This window comes from Tribolium castaneum, chromosome 2 (assembly GCF_031307605.1).
Source record: "Tribolium castaneum strain GA2 chromosome 2, icTriCast1.1, whole genome shotgun sequence".
In the NCBI taxonomy this organism is placed as follows: Eukaryota; Metazoa; Arthropoda; class Insecta; order Coleoptera; family Tenebrionidae; genus Tribolium; species Tribolium castaneum.
Genome location: NC_087395.1, coordinates 13,140,157 through 13,162,392, shown reverse-complemented (window position 1 = coordinate 13,162,392; position 22,236 = coordinate 13,140,157). Strand labels below are relative to the sequence as shown.

Sequence of the window (22,236 nt, the reverse complement as noted above, 5' to 3'; positions counted from 1 at the left end):
CTACAGGGGTTTGTTAAATTTTTTTGAAATGAATCACTTTGAAATTCTTTTTCGTTTTCCCCGTAATTAGCAGTTCATCTGTATAAACACTCTTAATTAGTCTAAGGTAATCCGTAATGAAGACAGAGTTAGTCGTCATAAGATAACAAGTTTTACTAGTTCCGCGTTTCAAAATGGTAAAAGTAAATTTTTATAAGCCAAATTAAGTTTTTTCTTCGAGTTTAGATTCCAAAGAATTTGTATAAAAATACGTTACATTTAGTGTTCAATGATTTAATAAATATTTATACAAATGCCTACCTCTAAAAGCCTCTCAAAGGCATCAAAATTTTGCGATATTTTTTTTTCTAGAATTACCAAAAATTAAAAAAAAAGTTTTAACGTTGTAGTACAAATTATTTGGATCTTGTTGCACTGTTCAAAATGAGACAAAACTAATCAAAAACAACAAAGGAATTTAAACATAACAACATCTAAATATCTTTAAACATAACAATCGATCCAAAAATTTTGTTACATGCTTGGAAAATGTTTCCGCAAAAAAGCAACAAACTATAGAAACATTAAAAACTTTCATCTTTCAAAGCGTCGAAAGGATTACATTTACTACAGTTGAACTTCGATTTCTCGAATAGGCAGTGCCAGCAAATTAGTTCAAGTCCTCGAGAATTCGTGAAAAAAATACGTAAAAAAATTGTAGCTACACCTGCACAAACATTTCATTTATAAATGAATCAAAGTAGGAATGGTGGGCGGAAAAGGTCGACTTAGAAAGGCGGTCCAGGATTCGTCATAAGGATTCGAGATAAATGTATCATGAAATTCGACTTATCAAACTTTGACTGTTCGAGTTATTGAATAATAAATATACAGCGTTAGGCAAAGGTATGGAACCAAGCCTTTTGTGTCTAAACTATGTTTCTTACAAAAAAAACTAATAAGTAGTACATCATCAACTACTTTAAAAATGTGATCATTTTTCAAGAATATTTTTTTTCGAAATTTCTTTTAGTTTTCGAGTTATTAATATTTTTTTTCAAATAGCACCCTACTACGGCGATTTTTTGGTAAAAAATTATACTTCAAAAATTACTTCTAATTCGTGGTGGAGCACCATTTGAAAAAAAAAATTAATAATTTGATAACTAAAATAAATTTCGAAAAATTTTATTCTTGAAAAATGATCACATTTGTAAAGTAGTTGGTGTAGGTACTAATTGTTTTTTTCGTAAGGCACATAGTTTAGGCACAAAACGCTTGGTTCCATACTTTTGCCCAACGCAGTAGGTATATTAGGATTTCGGGGTTTTCGTGCTATGGAAGTCAGTAAATCACCATAATTCGAGGTATCGAGGATCGACTTATCAAAGTTCAACTGTATAGTCTAATCCCTCCGATGGGTGGTGTCAAAAAAAGCAATAATATGCTATAATCTATAATAGATGAGTAAGGGCCGGTTTATAGAACATTTTAATTGTAATGATACTGTCAATAAATTTGACATTTTTTGTCAAATGGCAGTAGGTAGGTACCTACATATTCAGTTGGGGGGCTACATTTTTTTTATCTTTTCAATTGTGTGTTGTTCGATGGATTTGCTCGGATAATCGAGGTTGCACTGTAATTGGAAGGTAACGTTTCGTGATTTATTTCGACACCATCAGTACCTTATCCCCTATATCTCACCGCCAAGACACTATTCGAGATTACCATCACCCGTCAATTGCTCTCACCACTTTATATAATCTCTAGCCATCCATCTGCACAGGCGAACGCTCTTGCCTAGGGTGTTAAAGGGTAATATTTATAAACCGGCATTAATTTCCCCGAAAAGGGAAGAAACGGCGGAAAGCAGTTTTATCCCCAACGGTCTTTCCCAGCTGGAAACTCCCGATGGAAACCCGTGTGAACTATATGGCTCGAAAAGCCAACTCAAAACTCTCTTCTAGCCGGTCACGTGACGTCCCCTTTATACATATTACACCGTCGAAGCGTATTCGCCGTCAGTTTGTGGTGTGTACATAGTGAGTGTTGTTGAAACCACCACAGCCGTTTTTAGTTTTCGTGTGTGTTTTTAGTATTAGTTTTTTCTCAATTTCTGAATGTATCCTTTTGCGTTCTGGTGATTTTCCGGCTGTGATCGTCACAATTTAAGTCCTGCGTTCGCCCCTTTTCCTAATTTGTAAGTAGAAAACGTGTCGGATGTGTTTTTTTATTTACATAACTCAAGGCTTTTCCGGTCGATTTTCCGAATTTTAACCACCTCTGTATCCTAATCGAAGTTGGCCTCTGTCATCTGGGTCCAAATGTCCTTGGCGAAACTAACCTTAAAATTTTGACGTTTGCGATTATCTCACCGGCTAGATGATTTAATTGTCTCAGTTTTTGGTGCCATAGACAATGTTCGTAATTGGCCGTAGAAATTTTACAGACAACGTTAAACTAATTTATTCACATTCACTCGGATATTTAAAGCTCGTAATAATCGTAATGAGTGGAAGTGATTGGGTATTACCCGGTCGTTTACAGCCTTCAACACAACAATCTCTGAAATGACTTGAAAATTTTCCCAATTTTAACAAAAATTAAAATCTAATCAGTTTGCATTAGAGCATTGAACTTGCCATCGCTCGTACTCACTGAATTAAATGGAGTCACGTGCTGCTTGCTAGTCCTTGTAACTCTTGCCTAGAGACTTGAGTTGCGAATATCATGTCCTTTAAAAATGTTACACATATTTCAAATTCCTCTCGCTTTAATTGAGCGAATCGTACGTAAAGAAGATGGAAAATGTCAAATGAAATTTTTTACTTCAAACCAAGTTTCACTTACGATTTAAAGAAAATACATAAAGAAAATTTTTATGAACTTAAAAGAACGTAAAAGTAAGGCAATTGAGTTGCAATTTGTTCTGACGTCAATGACGTCGTTATTGCTTTAGTGGTGCACAGGTGATGTTCGACTAATAAATTATTATTACCCGTAGTTACGGACTGAAATATAGGTTCGATTTGAACCGCATCTCATCTGTTTCTGTCTACTTTTTTTGTGTTAATACCAATTTAAATTAAGGTGATTTTGTTTTAAAAAAACTTATATATTGATTATTCATGAACATGCTTTTAATGGTTTTTTTATTAGAAGAATTTTACGTTTTTGTTTGAAAAAATTGTTTTTAGTGATAATTAGTACACGCCTAGGAATTTTACCTACATTTTTTGTGCCTTTGGTTTTTGTTTTGATTTTTATTTTTTTTACTGTTTACGGATTTGAGGTTGACATTGACATGTGCGGCATAAGAAAACCAACATGCTGTACACAATGAAAATGAATATTTTAAAAGTAAATAATTCATTGTTTGAGAACTGCTGCTTGAGTATTACGATGTGCTTTACCGTAAGTCCTAATTATCGTAACCAATTTATTACAATTTTTTTTCTTTCATGGCTACGGGTATGATGTTGCTCTTTATTGTAACAATGAAATTTTATCTAAACCGAATAACTATTCCAGTGGCTCTCAAACCTTGTACCAAAATTTTGAATAACATTCATAAACATCCTGTATATCAAATGTATGTAGTCTGCTTAATTGTTTAATACGTGTAGTTAATGAATACAAAATTATTTACGTAAAAATATGTAAGTACCTATTTCCCAAGGGGCCATTACTACTATTTTGTTTTTGGATTAACCTAAGACAACAATTTTAAAAAATGGTAAAATTTTTTAGTGTAGGTATGTGTTACACTATTGTGACCCTAATCATCTATAAATCACATGGGGTGTATCATGTTATTTACATTATTTTAATTATTATTTAAGAAAATACGCAAATTTGAGTAAATTTGGTTTTGTCGGAAATCTGTCATAAAATTATAAAGAATGATAAATAAGTTCGAAAATATAGTACAGGGTGAGTTTTAATTATTCGCGTAAATTCAGGAAATTTTAGCATTTGGCAAAAATAACGAATGGTACAAAAATTCCAGTTAATTTTTTTTAATTTCTGAGATATAGAGTTATAAAAACAGTGTTAAGCTTTTAAATTTTAAATAATACTATGGTTATCATGATTTTGACCAAACTCAGTGTACTGGTAAGTACATACTTCCTTAATTTGACATTCGATATAATCACAAGGATAAATAAGTTATCTGCGTTAGATTAAAAATTAGTTTTAAATGTAAAACAACAAAAAGCAAAAAGCAATTTTTTACGAAGATAAACTGGCAACGTTAAAACGATTAGTACAGTATTTTACGAGTAAAACAAAACAAAGAAAAATCGACAAATTAAAATCTTGAAAATTTATCTTACCTCGTGGATGATAAACCATTCGTTGTCTCTCGTTAATTAAATATAACTGTTATATATTTTTTTTCACTCTTTGTTGTTATTTAGCAAGAGCTACATCACTCCCTAAGTTTATGCGTGTAAGATAACACTGAGCCTGTAGTAAGTTAAGGAGCATTGTCATCCTCATGTTCGAACACATTAGAAAAACATTACACTATTATGTTATCTATTATTTTTGTGAATTTACTATTGGTTTAGATTTGTAAATTGTAAATTAGGTCAATTTTTAAGTTACCCGGATAAATAAATAGCTTACTTAGATCCGTGTATTTTTTTCAAACATTATGAGATTATTTGAAGTAATAATTAGAGTAGGTCTTTGTGATTGATAAACCAGTGCACACTCAGTGAAAAAAAATATTCTAAAATATAATTGTTCGATATTTTATTATTTGACTCGTCATCTTGATTTTTTTGCAGTGCAGTGCATAGAAACGTAAAAAGTACTCCCATGTTGAATCTCGCATACTGTGCTTTTAGCTTTAAAAAACAGTTTTCACCATTTTGAATCGATGTAACAACCAATAAAATTAAATAAGTGTCCGTGTAGCAAACCACAAATCATGAGATTAATTAAATGGAATTTATGACCTTTTACATTATTTGATTGTTTTCAAAAGTTAGTTATTAATGATGTTTGTAGTTTTGTAATTTACATAATTGCATGAGTATTGTATAGTATTGTGATTTTATAACCATAAAGTATGATACAATTGTATTATTTTGTACTTGGCATAAAAAAGGTAAAAACAAAAAAATGTAGGTAATGGTGATTTTAGCAAGTATCGGGTATACTAAAAATAAAAAAAACAAAAGTTATTGTTTGCATTAGAATATGAATAAAAAATAAGGTTGTAATCGAAACCGTGAGAATTCCAAATACGCGGTCAAACTAAAATTGACGTCACACTTCATTTAGATTTCGACAGAAGGCACACCTGACGGTGTAAACTACTTTTACGGAGGTGAAATTGATTTTTTTGTGAATCTATTGATTTGCTTTCTTAAAATAAAATCGATCAAGTTTCAATAAGTTTAATTTACTTAAATTTAGTTAGCACTAATTTATAAAATGTTTTTGAATAGCTATCGCGTGTTGCTTGCTGATTTTTTACACTATACAAATATTAGTTTTTGATGTAATCATGACATGATAATGCCACTTGTCGAGACACAAACACATGTACAACATAAATTTTAAAAATTGTAGTTTAATTTTTCATTTGTAATTATTGGGGACAAAATTGGGACACAGTCATTATAAATGTTAAAGAAAACTAAATACATAAATAATTTATCGTTTCGTGCCAGTTGCAGGGTTAATTTTTCATAATGAATAACTACCATTGATGGCTGCTCTAAGATTGCCAATTTTAGAAGCAATCGATCTAAAACTGACTGTTTATAACAAGGTGGAAGTATACTTATTTCAAATTGCCGTACTAAAATTTTATTTATAAATAAAATTGTTAGATATACAATGACATCAGTTCATGTCTAGTCATTCAGCGAAAACATTTCATATATGCACGTGATTACTGATATGTACTATCATCACAGCTATGCTATGTTGAACTTTTGAGTATTTTTTTGCAACAGAACAAGTAAAGAAATTAGTCTGAAATTTGTTGAAATTTTATATTCCGTTTAATAAATAAAACCATTATGAAGTGCTCACGGAAAATACAGGTTGTTATTTGATTTATTTGAAAACAATTGACTCGACAACTTGGATTTGTATCGAAAATATTTTTTTTAATTTACGTAGGAACTAAAATATCCTTTCTCACCGAGAATGTCATACAATTACATAAGTCAACATAGTAGATCGTGTGTGCAACAGTTAATTAAGAATGTGAAATGATTTCATGCTTAATTGCTTAATAATTGTCAAAGGTTCAATAAGTAATAGTAGCTCTAACAATCGTAGTGTGGGAACTGAATTGTGGCGACAAAAAGATTAAACTTTGCTAAAAATGAATTTTTAATTATGAGGCCTCATCATAAACGGTTATTAGTTTTGAGGGATAAGTAACGAACATGCGATTTTTTTAATAACATGGTATTTCGGTGCTTAATTATCTATTATGGTACTTTGGACTATGTCCAGGAAATCATAATGCACGTTAGTGAAAATATTGTGCATAATGAATAATTAATAGGTGAACCACAGAAAAAATCTACTAGTGTGTTCATTAATGGTCAGTAGGGTACAATCGACAGAAGAGAGTTTTTTAGTTTTTATTCAGATTTTTGTTTAAGATTTTCGCTAAGCTTTTTTCTTTTGTGCAGTATAAAGAGTGGGAAGATTGTCTGAAACTAAATCAGTTTATCTTTAGAGCAAAAATTGATAAAAATAATTATTACGTTATTCTCACTTTTACATTTTTTACTTACCCAAGACAGATGACGTATAAAATTAAAATAACTTTTATATTTTCTTTATGACTAATTATGCTTATGTATAAAACAATTTGAGGAAGTGGGTACCTATAATTCCATTTACTTTCATTATGATAACTTTGAGACCACCTTGAGACTATCAAGGTAAGATGAGTTGCGTCTAGAGACCGGGGTGATTAGTCAAAATTGGCAAAAAAAGTATTAGAACTAACAATGAATAGTTTTTTTAGTAGTCATTTCAATATAAATGAATAGGATACTGTGTGCAGGATTTTCCATGGATTTGAACTTGACCGTATGAAATATGATACTGATAATAGAAGATCTTTTTCTGGTAAAATTATATGGACGATCATGGTCAAATGCGCAGAAAATAGTACTTTACTCTCTGTAATTTTGGGTGGTTATTATAAATTTATTTTCTATAGCTTTGATTAAGTAATTAGAGTAATTACCTACTCATATAAGATGATCTACAAGGAAATAATTTGATTTTTTTTTATTTGCATCATATTATAAAACGGTAATAATAAATAGAAACGTCACGTGAAAGATTTTATTAATTGTTTACTCACATAATGCAAAATTATTTAAACGAAAAATTGGAAATCACTTGAATAAATGGGTAAAAAATAATAAAAATTAAAATTTTTCATAAAATGATAAAACACGACACCTATTATATCAAGTCAAAATCTACAGTTTACAAAATCATTGACAAAAAAATCTTTTGCTTTTGTTTTAGTTTGCTGCAAAATTGTGATTCTTTAGTTTGTGTTCCTGAGACTTAACCAAACTTGACTTCTGATAGACCTTGACCCGCTAAGTAACCACCTGCGATATTATGCCGTAGACTTTTTCGGTTCTCGAATTATAAAGAATTAAAGTTTGAAATTTTATAACTTTTATTATTTACACATATTATTTAAATCAAGGAAAGAGCGACTCGTTTTTTTTTCGAATATTGCGCTGATTCTATTTTACTTTGTTTGAGAGTGGTTACACTTGATTTTCTTTGTATATTTAAAAGGCATTTTCTTTAAAGTATCTAAAGAACTGATTGATTGTAACAATTTATAGAATCTTCTTGGGTTCTTAAAGGCTCCTCCAGATATGATTATGTATAAACTATATGGTACTGGAATCATAAATATCTATTTAGATTAGGGTTAGATTAAAATTGGGATGAACTACGATTTCCTGTTACATATTCTTCCACTGATAACAAGCTATAGGTTTTAACTTGATCATGTAATGATTATTATTAATCTTGCATTAAAAGAAATATTTTTAAGTCAAGAAATTCATTTTTCTGCGTTTTTATTTGATTGAAATGTGTTTTATGACAGTAAGGTACAGGTATAGGCTAATAAAATTTCAGGTTTTTATTACTATAAAATTGCCACTTGAAGTCGTACGATTCCTCTTACTTAAATTGAAATGTTTTTTACATAAATTTATTGTCCTCACTCTTTATAAGTCAGAATTGCAGGAAAATATGCAGTTTAATTATTTCAAATGTTGCCATTACACAAAAAATGTAACATGCTATGGATAGCGCGCACATTTGTTCTGCATTTAATTAATAATTTTATAATTAATACATGAACTAATTACAATAATGGGCTTTGTCTGAACAATACATCATTGGAAGTGAGTTACTTGTAAATACAGAAATTTGAGTAAAATTAATTGTTTGTAATGTTTGCCAACCACGCTCAGCTCTCATTTGAAACAATGAATTCATCAGAAGTTTTTAATGACAGATGATTTCTTCAATTAAACGAGTAGGTTAATAGAACTTCAAATACAATGCACTATCATGATTGAAAGCACTGTAAACAAGAAAGCTTGTAACAATGAAAGGTCTTTTACCTATCGATTTTAGCGCGAAAAATGCGCCTCGATTTTTCCACACGATTACCAACAACAAAATTAGAACTAAAAATCATGCAATCAGTTAACTTGTATCGATTGTGGGTCGTTAATTGCTGTTATTTGTAATTCGAATCTCTCCGAATGGCTATAAGTGTAAATCAGCGTCTCGTCGAAGGTCTATTTTTAGTATCAAAAATGTAATTTTACGAAATAAACACAGCTGTCATTTCAAACGGTTTGCTAATAATTGTGCCGCCCCCCATTGGTTCTATTACAGGACCTGATGGTCTTATTAGCGATGTAGGACAACGACGACACGGATTAGGAATGGCTGCTTTGAATTTCACTCCAATAAAGGACGGAACATTTACGTAATATCCTGACAAGTTCGAGAGGCTATTTCAGGACTATTGCAGGATAACGGGCAGTTAACCCATCGCCGCAGATGTCATCTCAAAAATGCTAAAAAAATAGACTTGGAAACTTCCTAACCTTGGTTTAACCCCATACCTTCAACAGGTAAGCCCAGTGGTCACTGACCTATGGGCCTTCTTCGGATCAGACGTCCTATAACAGAATTATTTTTTATATGAATTGTGTATAGCGCTCCTCTAAATATTATTTTATCGATTCGACTTTTCTCTAATTCATTTATTCCTTGGCCTGGTTAATTGCTATATGCAGTCACCTTGATAGTAGATATTGCAAGACTATGACATTAAAGCAGTACTTTTCCATTTTGGAAAAATTCGATAACGGCTAGCTTAATACCATTTAATTCGCTATTTGAGATAAGTGACACGGTTATCCACCTACACATTTCGTGTATTTAATTAATTTAAAAATTATGTAATGTGATGAGACCGCATGAGACTAAACGTATCATTTAATCATTATCACAAAGCCGGAGTTCATTTACGTAATGAGATTTTCCCAAGGTTACTAGCAAAATGCAAGCATCTAAAGTAAAGTTTACAAACTTAATTACCTAATTGTGGGTAAATAGCCACAGTGAAGCGTTTTTCTTGTTAAATGATTTGCATTAAGCAGTGTGGAAGTGGGTTAGTGGTCTCTTGCAAAATATTATTAAAATAATATAACAATGTGTTTATATTATCTATTATTTACGTTGACAAGTTATTTCAAATTTCAAGATCATCTGAACGGCTCAAATTTAGTTTTTTATTTCAGTAACTAATCAGAGGTTTAGTAAGGTGCCTGTTAGGACGTTTTTTGGGGATTTTTTTCATTTGAACAGTACCCTTTAACCATTTCCAGCATAGTTCAACCTAATCTGTTTCAACTCTGATGGTGATTTTTAACCTTGAAACATTGGTAGTCAAACTATGATAATTGCTAAAAAATGGCAAACTTATATATGTTTAGAAGTGTTTGGTTTTTGAATTTTAACCAGTTCTAACTTTAAACTTTGACTTTTTTATATTTTTAAAAACTAATCCTCGTAACCACGAAATGAAATATATTTAAAATCCAAATTTTGTTTATGAAAAATTATAGTACTAGTATCAATTGTCGAACTTTAATAAAACCAATTAAAAACACACATATCCTAGCCCAAATAATCTTTAACTAATAAAGATAGTCTTGGGATCTTTAGCTAATTTTCTGTAAGGAATATATCTTTAAAGTGACGATTAATTTTAACTAGTTCCTCAAACTTTGTTATTGTAAGAACCATCACTCGTAGACAAAAAATGATCGCATATTCAGAATCCTTGAGTAATTTTGCATCTGATAAAATGGAGTATCAATTGACTGAATTTGTCGAACTTTCTTACTCTAAAAAATCTTTACCCTACGGAACCAAACATTGGCCGATATCTCAAAAACTGTTATATAGCTGTAGATCTTCGAAATGCTTAGACAATTTTCGGTGAGAAATACCTGGTTTGATTCTCCACTTTTCTAAAAAGAATGATATTTTCAGATGTGTTTGGATTTTAACAAATGAAATTTTTATTATTTGTTTCTCAAATTTTAACTGTTATATTTTAAGAAAGTAAACTTTAAACGATTTCTTAAAAATTGTTAGTTGTGGTTGAGAAATAAAGACAAAGTCGAAGTTTTCAGACAATTTTTCCTACGAAGACCTGTTTTGACTTTGTGTTTTGGCTTCTGGCGAAAAAGTTAATATTGATAATTATTATTGAAATCTAATTTATGATAAATTATTTTTCGCTTTATTTTCACGTGTTTTTGAAAATCAGTGATAAAAATATTCATTTTGACATTTTCTCTAGTTACTCTCAAAAACGGTACCTGTGTCTGTGACAGAATACAGTACTTTAGTGCCCTGAAACATGAAACATGACTCAAATATTTTACAAAATCTATGCGGGTGTAATTTATCAGTTATCATATAATAGAAGATATTGTATATTGGCAGACGTGTTAAAGTATGGCAAATGTCTCATACATGATTTATCAGTAGTGTGATTCACATGGGTGGAAGCGCACACACTTCCATGAATGACAAAGTTATCCACTGACATCTTTTCTTGATTACACTAATTAACACCGAATTAATTTATAATTACAACACTCAGTAGTATCATTGCTCCAGATAGTGATTAAGTGTGGCCCCCTAAACGAGTTTTTTACAATTATGGTTATGTAACACCGTCGCTGAATGTTAATCAATGCTATCATCACTTTTACTTTAAAGCGTGAAAGTTGGTTTGGTTGTGTTATTTTTTGCTTTTGAAACATGCCAGGAAATTCAAAAATCAAATTGTGTTATATTAATTTGCAATTTTGTTTCATATTACGCTTTGTGGTCTTCTTTTACATAACCCGACAATGCGGATATATGGATCAGCTAATGAATTTCAGTTGAATTAGACCAAAGGAAGCGTTTCCGTTTCATCAATTATCATTAACAGGGAAATAGCTGGCGGATTATAATAGCAAGAATAACCTTTTGCGGCGTACTAGGGCATTGTGAAAATTTAATACAAAACCGATCAATGAAAATGTTCATTCATGTTAGTGACTGATGGATAAATACTTGTCAAAATACATAGTATGGCATAGAACAGCCCCTCAAGGCCTGCAGGTGACACGTGCATTAATTTTTTGTGTTTACCTTTTTATGAATTTATAATTATTCAACTAGCTATTAATATTAAATGAAGTTTGCGTCTATTCGTGTACGCATAATGAGAAATATTGATGAATGTAGTGACGGTTTTTGCACTCGTATTTTTTATATGTTAGGGTTGATAAAATTTACGATAAGAAGTTCATCAACCGCATTATGCATTATGTATACAAGATTGCATGAGGATAATTTATTATTGTCACTTGGAATTTTACAAGTCGACAAAACCAATTCAAAGTTTTATAATTTTTTAAACTTTTACTTAGAGTGTTCTTAGACAAGTTTTAACTATCCTATTAAAAACAACAATTCTGATAAATAGCAAATATTTATACTTATTAATTTACCGAGTATTGTTTAATCTCAAATTAATTTTATTTATGAAAGTACTTTTATCACTGTATTTTTTACATTTTCGCCAATTAATTTAATTAATTATAAATAGGCATTTCAACATTATGGTATTTTTTCTTTGTAGTGATATATTAGAATATTGAGTGTTGTATTTGAGTTTTTTGAGTTTGAGTTCAAGACAAAGATTTGCAATTTGATAGCGCAGTTATGTGATAACATAAGTTAAGTGACTCTGTTAATAAGATTACACGCTACTCACTACACATTTTACTGCTTCCGATGATGTGCTACAACAACATACAGTTGTCTTTTAATGTGGTTCAAATTTCGTTGCTCTCTTAATAGAATAAAAAATTCAAGCAACTGCTACGAACGGCTACTTATAATACATAATATAAAAATAAATATTAGGAAACGTTATGAATGAGTTGATTACTAGTAGGTATGTATATACAGTAACCTTCAATTCTCGAAGTTGAGTTACGTTGGTGTTAATTGTTTGCTATCAAAACTAAGGATTGACATTGTCGTGCAATTTTGGCGGTGTGACTAATAGTCGACGGTTTCTTCAAATATTTGTACAATACACTCTTAATTAGCGTTTTATTATCTTCCAGATAAATCACTTGTTGAAAGACTAATATAATAAAATTGTTACATCATCATATTTGAAGGTTCATTGATTTGTGATGCTAAAGTGTTTTTTTTCAATATTATAATTAGAACGAAACTATTTCGATAAATGTATTTTTTCGTTAAAGTTTCTAATTTGAGAACTTTGGTCGGAATCTATTAACATTAATTTGTTTTTGCATTTGTTAAACAATTGCTAGTTTATCGCCACCAAATGATTCATTACTAGTTGAGATTCTAGATTGTAACAATGGAGAATAAAACTGTTATAGCTTATAGCCTATAATAGTGTCCACGTTATTGATTACTTTTATTATTGTTATCACTTAAAAACTTATTAGCTTCAATGTTTTAATTATTGTAAACAAGATTTTGTGTGTAATTCGGATACTTGAAAATACTAGGATGCGATATGAGGTTGAAATAAAACGACCTTATTCACGTTAGTTCCATTAGCGTGGCTAGATAGCGCTGTTTTAAAAGATAGGAAAAGAAAAAAAAATGATGCGGTCGAAGATAAAAAAGTGTAAGGATTAAAGTATAAATTTGGAGAAAATTAAATTTTCTTTAAAAAGTCTGCTAGACCTAAGGTGTATTCAATTAAGTTTTTGGGCAATCATCAGTTGATTTTCGTATCTGTTGCTCTGTTTTTTTCAGTGTTGTTAATTTGATTTTAGTTTCACACATGACTGATCAGTTTTGTTGAATTTGTATACGCGATTCAAGCTGAGACTTCCGTCTTCTTTAATAAACGAATTTTGTAGGTACTCGTTATTTTGTAAAATCGGGATTTTTTAAAAGTCCACGTAATAAAAAACACTTTGAACTCTAATTTCATCTTTTAGTTTTTTGAGGTAGTTATTACGATTTAAAGTGAAATCTCAATGTCACATTAAAATTTTATTAAAATTTTCCGGTATTTTTCAAAGCAAAAAATTTAGAAATGACTACTAGAGAACGCAACTGTTTTAATTTAAATTAATTCTTTTCCATTTTTTTTTATTTTCTCGTTGTAAACAATTTTTTCTTGGAATTTTAAATAAATCTTAAGTAGCTTTTTTTAGTAAAAATGATAATGTGACAAACAACTAAATAATCACGGTAGTTTGGAGAAAAAATGTCAAAAACCTACACCAAGACCTTTGCTACAAGATCACGGAACAGCCTCAGAATGTAGTTTAAGGTTAATTGTTCACAAAAAATCGGTAACTTCTTGTAAAGACGAATCAGCAGTGTTTGTGCAAAACATTCCGACAAATTCGCGTTGGTGCTTGTAGCTAAATTGTTTAACTTTCCCATTGGAAACTTACGAAACGCATTTTAAAACAAACGGTTAAAAATGTGACAACATGTACTTCTTGCAATCCTACATTTATATTCCGTCTGAGTTTCGATGAAACACCGCGATTTTTGCCTTCATTTAATAAGTTTCCCTTGATGCGTACGGTCTGACAGCTTGGATTTTGTTTATTTTATAAGAAACGAGAAAACTGTTAAAGAAAGGAGCGTTCAGATGTATCGTAATGGTCTCATTGTTGATGGTTTTGCAACGAGAAGCGTGTGCCAATTGTTCTTGACATTGACACAGTAAACGCCGATCGAAAGTTATCGATAGTTATGTAAAGTCTATTGCATCTGGTGTGTGCACGAATTATTAATTCACCCGGAATCGCATTTCCTCCGGTTTTAAAATTTCCGGGAATTCATTCATCGTAACCGCAGAAACTTGACTGGCAAATGCAAGATTATCAACCACAAGTTGACCTTTTTTTTGTTTCAGATTCGTTAAAATGGCTTTTCTTCTGGATTTGATGCGCAATGTAAACTCCTATTTAAACAAATATCAAGGTGAGTTGTTGCGATTTTCGCCTAGTTATTGTTAAGTATTATTTAATAGCTGAAAAAACCTCAGATTTAAGGCAAGGTTACTAATTTTTCCGTGACATTATATAAACATTGCTCCAATTTATTTTTGGCATATTTTAGCCTAAGGTCTACAAACTGTCACTGAACTTCAAATTTTTTAACGTTAGGACATGGTTAGGATGTTAGTGATTGTTCTTAGACAGTGCATAATCGTAATTGTACGAAAGTGTATATTTGGTCGTCTAACCGCCTAAAAATTAATCCGTTCACTGTTTATTAATTATAAAAACAATAAAATCGAATCAAATGAAACATTCATTGGACAGATTGTGGCTTATTTATGGAATAAGTCAGATAAGGAAAAATTTAGTATAGATAACTGTTTTAACACTGTCGACCTCAATTATGATTTATTTGATAAACCTGGTTAGACTTTAAATGTGTGAATAGCAATTTAAAATAACTAATCAAAAAGACAAACAACCACAATCGTTAGTTGGAGAATTATTTTTGCGTCAGTTGACCTCATTAAAAAGTAAATTTGAGTATTTTTTACATTTTATAAACATCCTAAGATTCACTTACTTTGATCTGTCGTAGCAGAGCATAAAAATTTTATTAGAGATAAATTATAATAAAAAATGTTCTTGTTTTGCATCTTACTAAAATTTTGTGTTCTAGATCCACGCACAGCAGACTGGCCATTAATGTCAAGTCCTTTTTATACCTTAGGAATATGTTTATCTTATGTAGTTGTAGTAAAGGTAAGTCATTTATTTATAATTGTGTGTTTTTTTTTTGACAACATTTTGTTTATAGGTTTTGGGACCGAAACTAATGGAGAATAGAAAACCCTTCCAGTTTAAGAAACTTCTAGTTTTTTATAATTTTTTACAAGTAGTATTTAGTATATGGTTATTTTATGAAGTAAGTTATCCTATTTTGGTCATTAATTTTTTGCTACCTTTTCTTAATTATAGATTGGTATGGGAGGTTGGTTCACAGGTGAATATAGCATAAGGTGTCAACCTGTTGATTATTCAAATAAACCTAGTACAATAAGGGTAAGGTTTTAAATTTACATATTACATGGCATTTCAGTCGTTAATTTGTAGATGGTGCACGCGTCATGGTGGTACTATTTCTCGAAGTTTACAGAATTTCTTGATACTGTAAGTATATAGTAGATAAAAGTTTTCATTATTTTTTTTGTTTGATACTTTTAATCAACTTGCTTGAGCAAAATAAATATGAAAATAACAAATTCTTATAAAGTATTCACTCGCAATTTGTTGCAATTTGCATTTTACAGACAGGCTTCGTAAAATTACGTGAAACACCCCTTATAAGGAATAGTTGAGAATGATGATGATTTAGCTCTTGTACATTATTTTATAAACTACTTTTTTAAGTGCTATTATGTATGGAAGCGGCTACTTGCTATTAAAATTTTAAGATTTGGGGCTCAATACAAACAATCTATTTAAATTTTATTATTATTTTTTTTTGGTCTAGGTATAAGTTTTTGTCATGAATCAACTGGGACTTACTTCATTACAAAGTTTATTTTTTCTGAATTAAACGGTACACCGCGTTGTATAGTACATACTACAATTTAATCAAAAACAAAATTGGAAAAAAAGAAACGTGTTTTGTTTTGAAAACAGCATTTTTACTAGAGCGACAAATCAAATTAATTCTAGTTATAATATACAGGGTACGGGTATCAGAGAAATACGTGTCTTAATTTTAACAGGTAACATAATGCAACAAATAAAACATTTTCTCTATTTGTAAATTTTAAATATGGAAAAAGATAACATACTGAAACGTGTACTCGCCTATGGGTACAAAAATAAAAGAGCCGAACAATTTTCGTTGTGATAGAAACGTAGAGTTTAAGCAATTTAAAATAACAGTGAAAATTATAAATAAGAATTTTGCAGAACTTTATATAGAAAAGTTGTTTTATTTGATGAGTTTTATTACGTGATAAAATTAACACACGTATTTCTCATACACCCTCTATTACACAGTAAACAGTAAAACAAGTTTGGGTACGTTTTTTGTTAATATGTTGTACTCAGTTTGTTTATATCTTCAAAAGAGAGTAATATAATAAAACATTACTTATTAATAAATAAATAATGATAGCTTGACTTTACTATTGCCAAAAAATTATACAAACAACTGTAAGTTCTATATGCCTCTTATTTCTTATAGGACTGTACTATCATTAAAATATGGTGAAAATATTTAAAACATAAGAAAAAACTTTCGTTTCTTTTAGTAATTTAAATTCAACGAAAAGTGTAGTAATAAGCAGGCGACTTTTGTTTAAAATATGTATTATTGCACGATTGAGCTATATTTGATTGTTTATCATCCCTGTTTCCAAGACAGTACATAGTGTTTACTATACTTTTTTTCAAATTGAATGATATCCCAGTAGGCTGTGGAAATTTGAATTTAAGTTTGTTATACTGCTGTTTTAAATATCTTCACTTAATAATAGTTGGTATTTGTTTTCCAACTAGATGTTAAAAGATTTGTCACTTTTGTGTTGTGTGTTAGTGGGTTATTCAATTTGAAAATCAAAGCGTTTTTTACTCTTTTAGTGTTCTTCAAGCACTGTGACAGTCATGGCCTACGGCGATATCTTTTATTTTGAAAATGAGTATAGTTGCTACCGGTAAACATATCTTGCTGTCTTGACAATTATTTTAACATTATTAATTAAATCTTTAAAAAAATTAAGGATTGCCGATCTCAGACAATAATTGGAGTCGTCGCTACGCTCCTCCTCTAAACAATTGTCTTCGATCAGTAAAATCTCCTTAGCTTTCTTGATACTAAATAATACTACTGCTTCCTGAAAATACACATCGATTTAAAAATTTTGATCACTTTATTTATTGGATATTAGATTAATTCGTGCCGGAAATAAAATAATTAGTAGTTCAGAATGATCATTTGTAATTGAGAATTTTAACAATTTTTTTCTAGAGCAATTTTAGATAATAAAAAATATGATGATACAAAAATACGTGTTTGGTATGCAAAAAATGACGTTTTTACAGGTGTCTGCAAAAAAACTCTGCATGTTGTAACTCCTTTCTAAAATGATCTGGTTTTAACAAATTGCAGGTCGAATATGAGAACAAGTAAAAGACTATAAGCTGTTAATATTTTTTATCTACAGCCAGTCTTTTATTAGGTCATAATATTGCTACTGGGAGGCGTCTTATGATATCAATAAAACCTATGAAAACACCATAAGACCCGTAACAAAATTAAACTGCATTTTCTAGAGATAATATGGACGGATTTTTCTTTATTCGATGTGGGTGCCAGATTTACTATAAACAAAGCCGGAATTAATGCAGTATTTTTATTTTAAAAATTAATCTGACAAACGTCACTTCAAAACGTAAAATAAAAATTTTGAAAAATAATTTGAAAATACTGATTTAGTCTCGGATTTAGATTATACTGTCTAGCTGTGGATAAAACATTGTGGTGCATACGGGTCTTGCATATATTTTATCCGCTTAATTAAACGCTCAAAGTTCTCGCGTTTAAACCTTTGCGCGGATATAATACATTGTAATACTATTAGACAATAAATAATTTTTAGTTTCCAGTTTACCATGATCGATAGCCAACTTTAATTTTTCAATGCAGTCATATTTTTTGTCATTGTTTTATAACAGTAACCACACGTGTATTAATTTTATTTGTAAATAATTTATTTAAAAAAATTTGTTTGTTTCATAGTAAGACTTACGAATCTTCAACCAGGGCCCTATTTCACCAACGACTTTGCAACTTTGTACTTTGCGTTTTGCACTTTGCCAAAATACATTGCTTTACAAAAATTTGAAAAAAAAGATTAAAAAAATTCGTGGATCACATTAACAATAGAGATTGCAATTTATGTAAAGTTTGAAGTTGCAAAAAATTTTGGTGTAACAAGGCCCAGCTGTTAATTTTGAGTTATTGTCAAAAGTATTTTTGTTTCAAATTTTATCATACATTCTTCTACTTTATCTTAGTAGTTGTGTGTGACTTCATCTAAATTGCAGCCTCGGCGCTAATACCTCGGCCACAAACAACAAATTCGGCCAAAAAACATTACCTTTTTGTTTATTATAAGTATAAGCGATTATGATCTTCCATTATCATTATTCGATAATAATCAGTTCTTATAAAATTGCTACTGTAAAGTACAAGTATTCTAAAGAAGAGCCCGAAAATCCTCCCTAAACATTGTCAAGATCCGTCACTATATAATAAGATTTTTCCAATTGTGTTTATAGTGTTAACTTTTTGACAACAAATGAATTATCGCCGATATTTTGAGCTCAATGAATTTTTGTCAAAACTTGAAATTATTTTAAGTAAAATTATGTTCCGTTAACAATCAGTCAATTACAGATTTATTTGTTGTATTTTCTAGATTTTTTTCGTATTGAGAAAGAAATATGATCAAGTCAGCACGTTACACGTGATCCACCACGGCGTAATGCCTATGTCCGTCTGGTTCGGAGTCAAATTTACCCCAGGTTTGCACTTTTTACAAAACGAATCAGAACTTTAAAATGATGTTGATTTTAGGCGGTCATAGCACCTTTTTCGGCTTCCTTAACACATTTGTGCATATCATCATGTACTTCTATTACATGCTAAGTGCCCTTGGTCCCGAAGTCCAGAAGTACTTATGGTGGAAGAAGTATTTAACAACGTTGCAAATGGTTCAATTTGTGGCGATCATGGTCCATGCCTTCCAGTTACTGTTCACCGATTGCAACTACCCTCGTGCCTTCGTCTGGTGGATTGGGATGCACGCTGTCATGTTCTTCTTTCTGTTTAAGGAGTTCTACATCCAAACTTATAATAAAAGAACAGCAGCAGCGGCGGCGGCGGCGGCGGCGGCGGCAGCGAAGAACGGCGTCGTCCAGAACGGCACAGGTGCGCATCAGAACGGAGTTAAATCGAACAAAGTTAGCCAATATTATGTCAACGGAACGGCGGACTTGCATCAAAGGATAAAGTCGCAGTGATATAGTGGTAGCTTTATTTATTCAATTGAGTCATGATCGAACTGTTTACTTAATTTAATTCTGTAGGATAATTATTCCGATTCATGACTATAAAGCAATTTGCTCAATTTTTTAGCACTTCTCCATTCACTCGAATCATACATTTATTAGGATTGTACAAATAAGAAGAATTTTTGTAGCCACTAACAAATACGTGCCTATGTCAGGGTGTAGTGGAATTGAAATTTTTCGTTGGAGCTTTCAGGCGAATGTATTCCATTATGTTTTTAACAAAAATTAATTGCAATAATTATATCAAGCGTTTTTGTTAGATCTGTGTGTTCATACTTGATTCTAAAACTTTTTAGCAATAAAATATGTTTTATATATTTTAGGTGCTGTTTTTAAACGTTATTGTAAAAATTAATTTGTTATCATTTTATATTATTTAAAGAAAATCACTCAAATATACTTACTTAGATGGTCTTACATAGATGGGATTTTAAAGGATTGTTGAACATTGAAATTATGCATTTTATGTAGATTAAATCAGGTTATTTGTTGTACCTATGTATTTTTTATATTTACTATTATTGAAATAAAAATGTCTAAAAAACATATTGTACGTCTTATTTTAATGGTGTACCTTGACTCTAAACTAAAATTGATACGTATACCCGCATTGTAAATAGTTTATCTCTTAGTGCAAACTAACTTTTTATTTGTTGTTTAAATAATAGATAATAATAATAAAAGAATAAAATAAATTTAACACCAAGGAAACAATGGAAGAATACATATAAAAACTACTCCACTTAACCTCCTAAAAATTAAACAGGGTAAGTCCAATAGTGGATTATTTCTGATCAACCAATAATACTGATTCCAGCTGACAATTCTTAAAAATTTCAAAATTCATTCACAATTACATTGTTCTACCACCACCACCACAATGTTTTTTATGAATGTGAACCGAATATAAATATTGTCAAGTCTGTCTTGACATTTTGCTAAAATTTTATTATGGACAATTATTATTTAATATATAAAAAACTAATGTTGATTCATTTATAGTTATTAATAATACGAGTGCGAAAACGCAAGCTTAAAGTTCGAAGGCTGTCGTTATGCAACGAGAGTATGCGAGTTCAAACTATTTAACATAAGTATAGGGAATACTAATACCGATCGATGCAGAATTATATTCTCTGCGATTTAGTCAAATAAAAATTGTGGCATTTTATTTAAAAATTTTGAGTTATGGGTGCTTAAATTTCTGAAAACACAACTTTAAACATTTGGGGTTTGTTATTCTTTTTTAGAAATTTGAAGGCACCAAAGGAAAGATCTAAGCTTTCTCTTTCAAATGAGCTAAAAATCATTTTCAAAATTTTTTAAATGGCAGTGTTATTTTTAATTAGAAGGTGCAAATTGAAAAAAAAACTAAATATTTCGTAAACGGCAAAATTTAGGTATAAAAAAAGCTTATGAAAACTACCTTAAAATAACTCTAGTAATCCAAAAACGCATTAAAAATATAACTTTGCATTTAAAATAAGCAATTTGATAGCGACTTCCGGTATAACCGGAAGTCTCACTACCTCTTATTGAGCAAGACCTAAGTGATTATGGTTGTATACAAATTTTAAAATGACTGTCATTGCTCATTATTAGAACTACCAATACTTTTTACGGAGAATTTAATAATATTATCAGCGATTTTTTTAACCCTTTGATTACCTATAATAACATAGTTTTATTTTTTTAAATATGAATCACAGGCGGCTGTGATATTTTTGAAAAGATATTTTTCTTCTGATTTGAAATGTCTAATTGTGTAATACATTTTTTTAATATTAAAAAAAAACATACCATTTCGCTTTGTCTTTATAGTAGGCCATGAAAAAATTTTGGATTTTATATTAAAACTATGAAAAATATATTACCCAACAAGTATTTATAATTTAATGATTTTTCAAACACAAGTTAATTCAAAAACAGCATAATACATTTTTATTATGTCAAATTTTTGCGATTAATAAAACTTATTTGTTTTTAGATTTAAAATGGCAAGCTTACATGGTCATTCTATTTTTTAATTGAACAAGAAATGGCGGATAAAGAAATATCTTTTAAATTGTATGATTACCTGTCAATAAAATTTTATTTTACAGAAAAATGTCAATCCAAACACCCAAATCTCATCCGCGGTAAAAAGATACATAACTTTATCAACGTCACCTCAATGCACTTCATTAAATCATAAAAAAATGTCATGTGTGTGCCATCAATAATGGTAGTGACAAATCGTTTTCAATTATCTGCACATTTTTTATGTAATTAAAATCTGCGACGATCGTATATTTGTTCAATTGAAAATAACACAAACGCGTATTCTGTAACTTTTTTTAACGGACTGATTTTTTAAAACTAATTAAAATTGCAAATTTAGGTTTTTTATTGGTTACTTCTACAGCAACAATGATTAACAACTGTCTTTAAATTATAACGGTTTCATTGCTTATTTTTATAATTTCACATTTTCTACTTTAATAACCGTTCACAAAATTTCTAGATTATT

General features: G+C 30.1%; 1 protein-coding gene across 1 annotated transcript; it reads left to right on the top strand.

The window, feature by feature from the left end:
- The first annotated feature begins 1,988 nt into the window (after positions 1 to 1,988).
- On the top strand, positions 1,989 to 20,273 carry LOC657220 (very long chain fatty acid elongase AAEL008004). Its single transcript, XM_963691.5, has 8 exons — positions 1,989 to 2,182; positions 14,528 to 14,595; positions 15,295 to 15,377; positions 15,433 to 15,540; positions 15,594 to 15,677; positions 15,729 to 15,785; positions 19,073 to 19,178; positions 19,231 to 20,273. Exons 2-8 carry the CDS (start codon positions 14,538 to 14,540, stop codon positions 19,674 to 19,676), a joined length of 942 nt encoding a protein of 313 aa, XP_968784.1. The 5' UTR covers positions 1,989 to 2,182; positions 14,528 to 14,537; the 3' UTR covers positions 19,677 to 20,273.
- Positions 20,274 to 22,236: the final 1,963 nt, after the last annotated feature.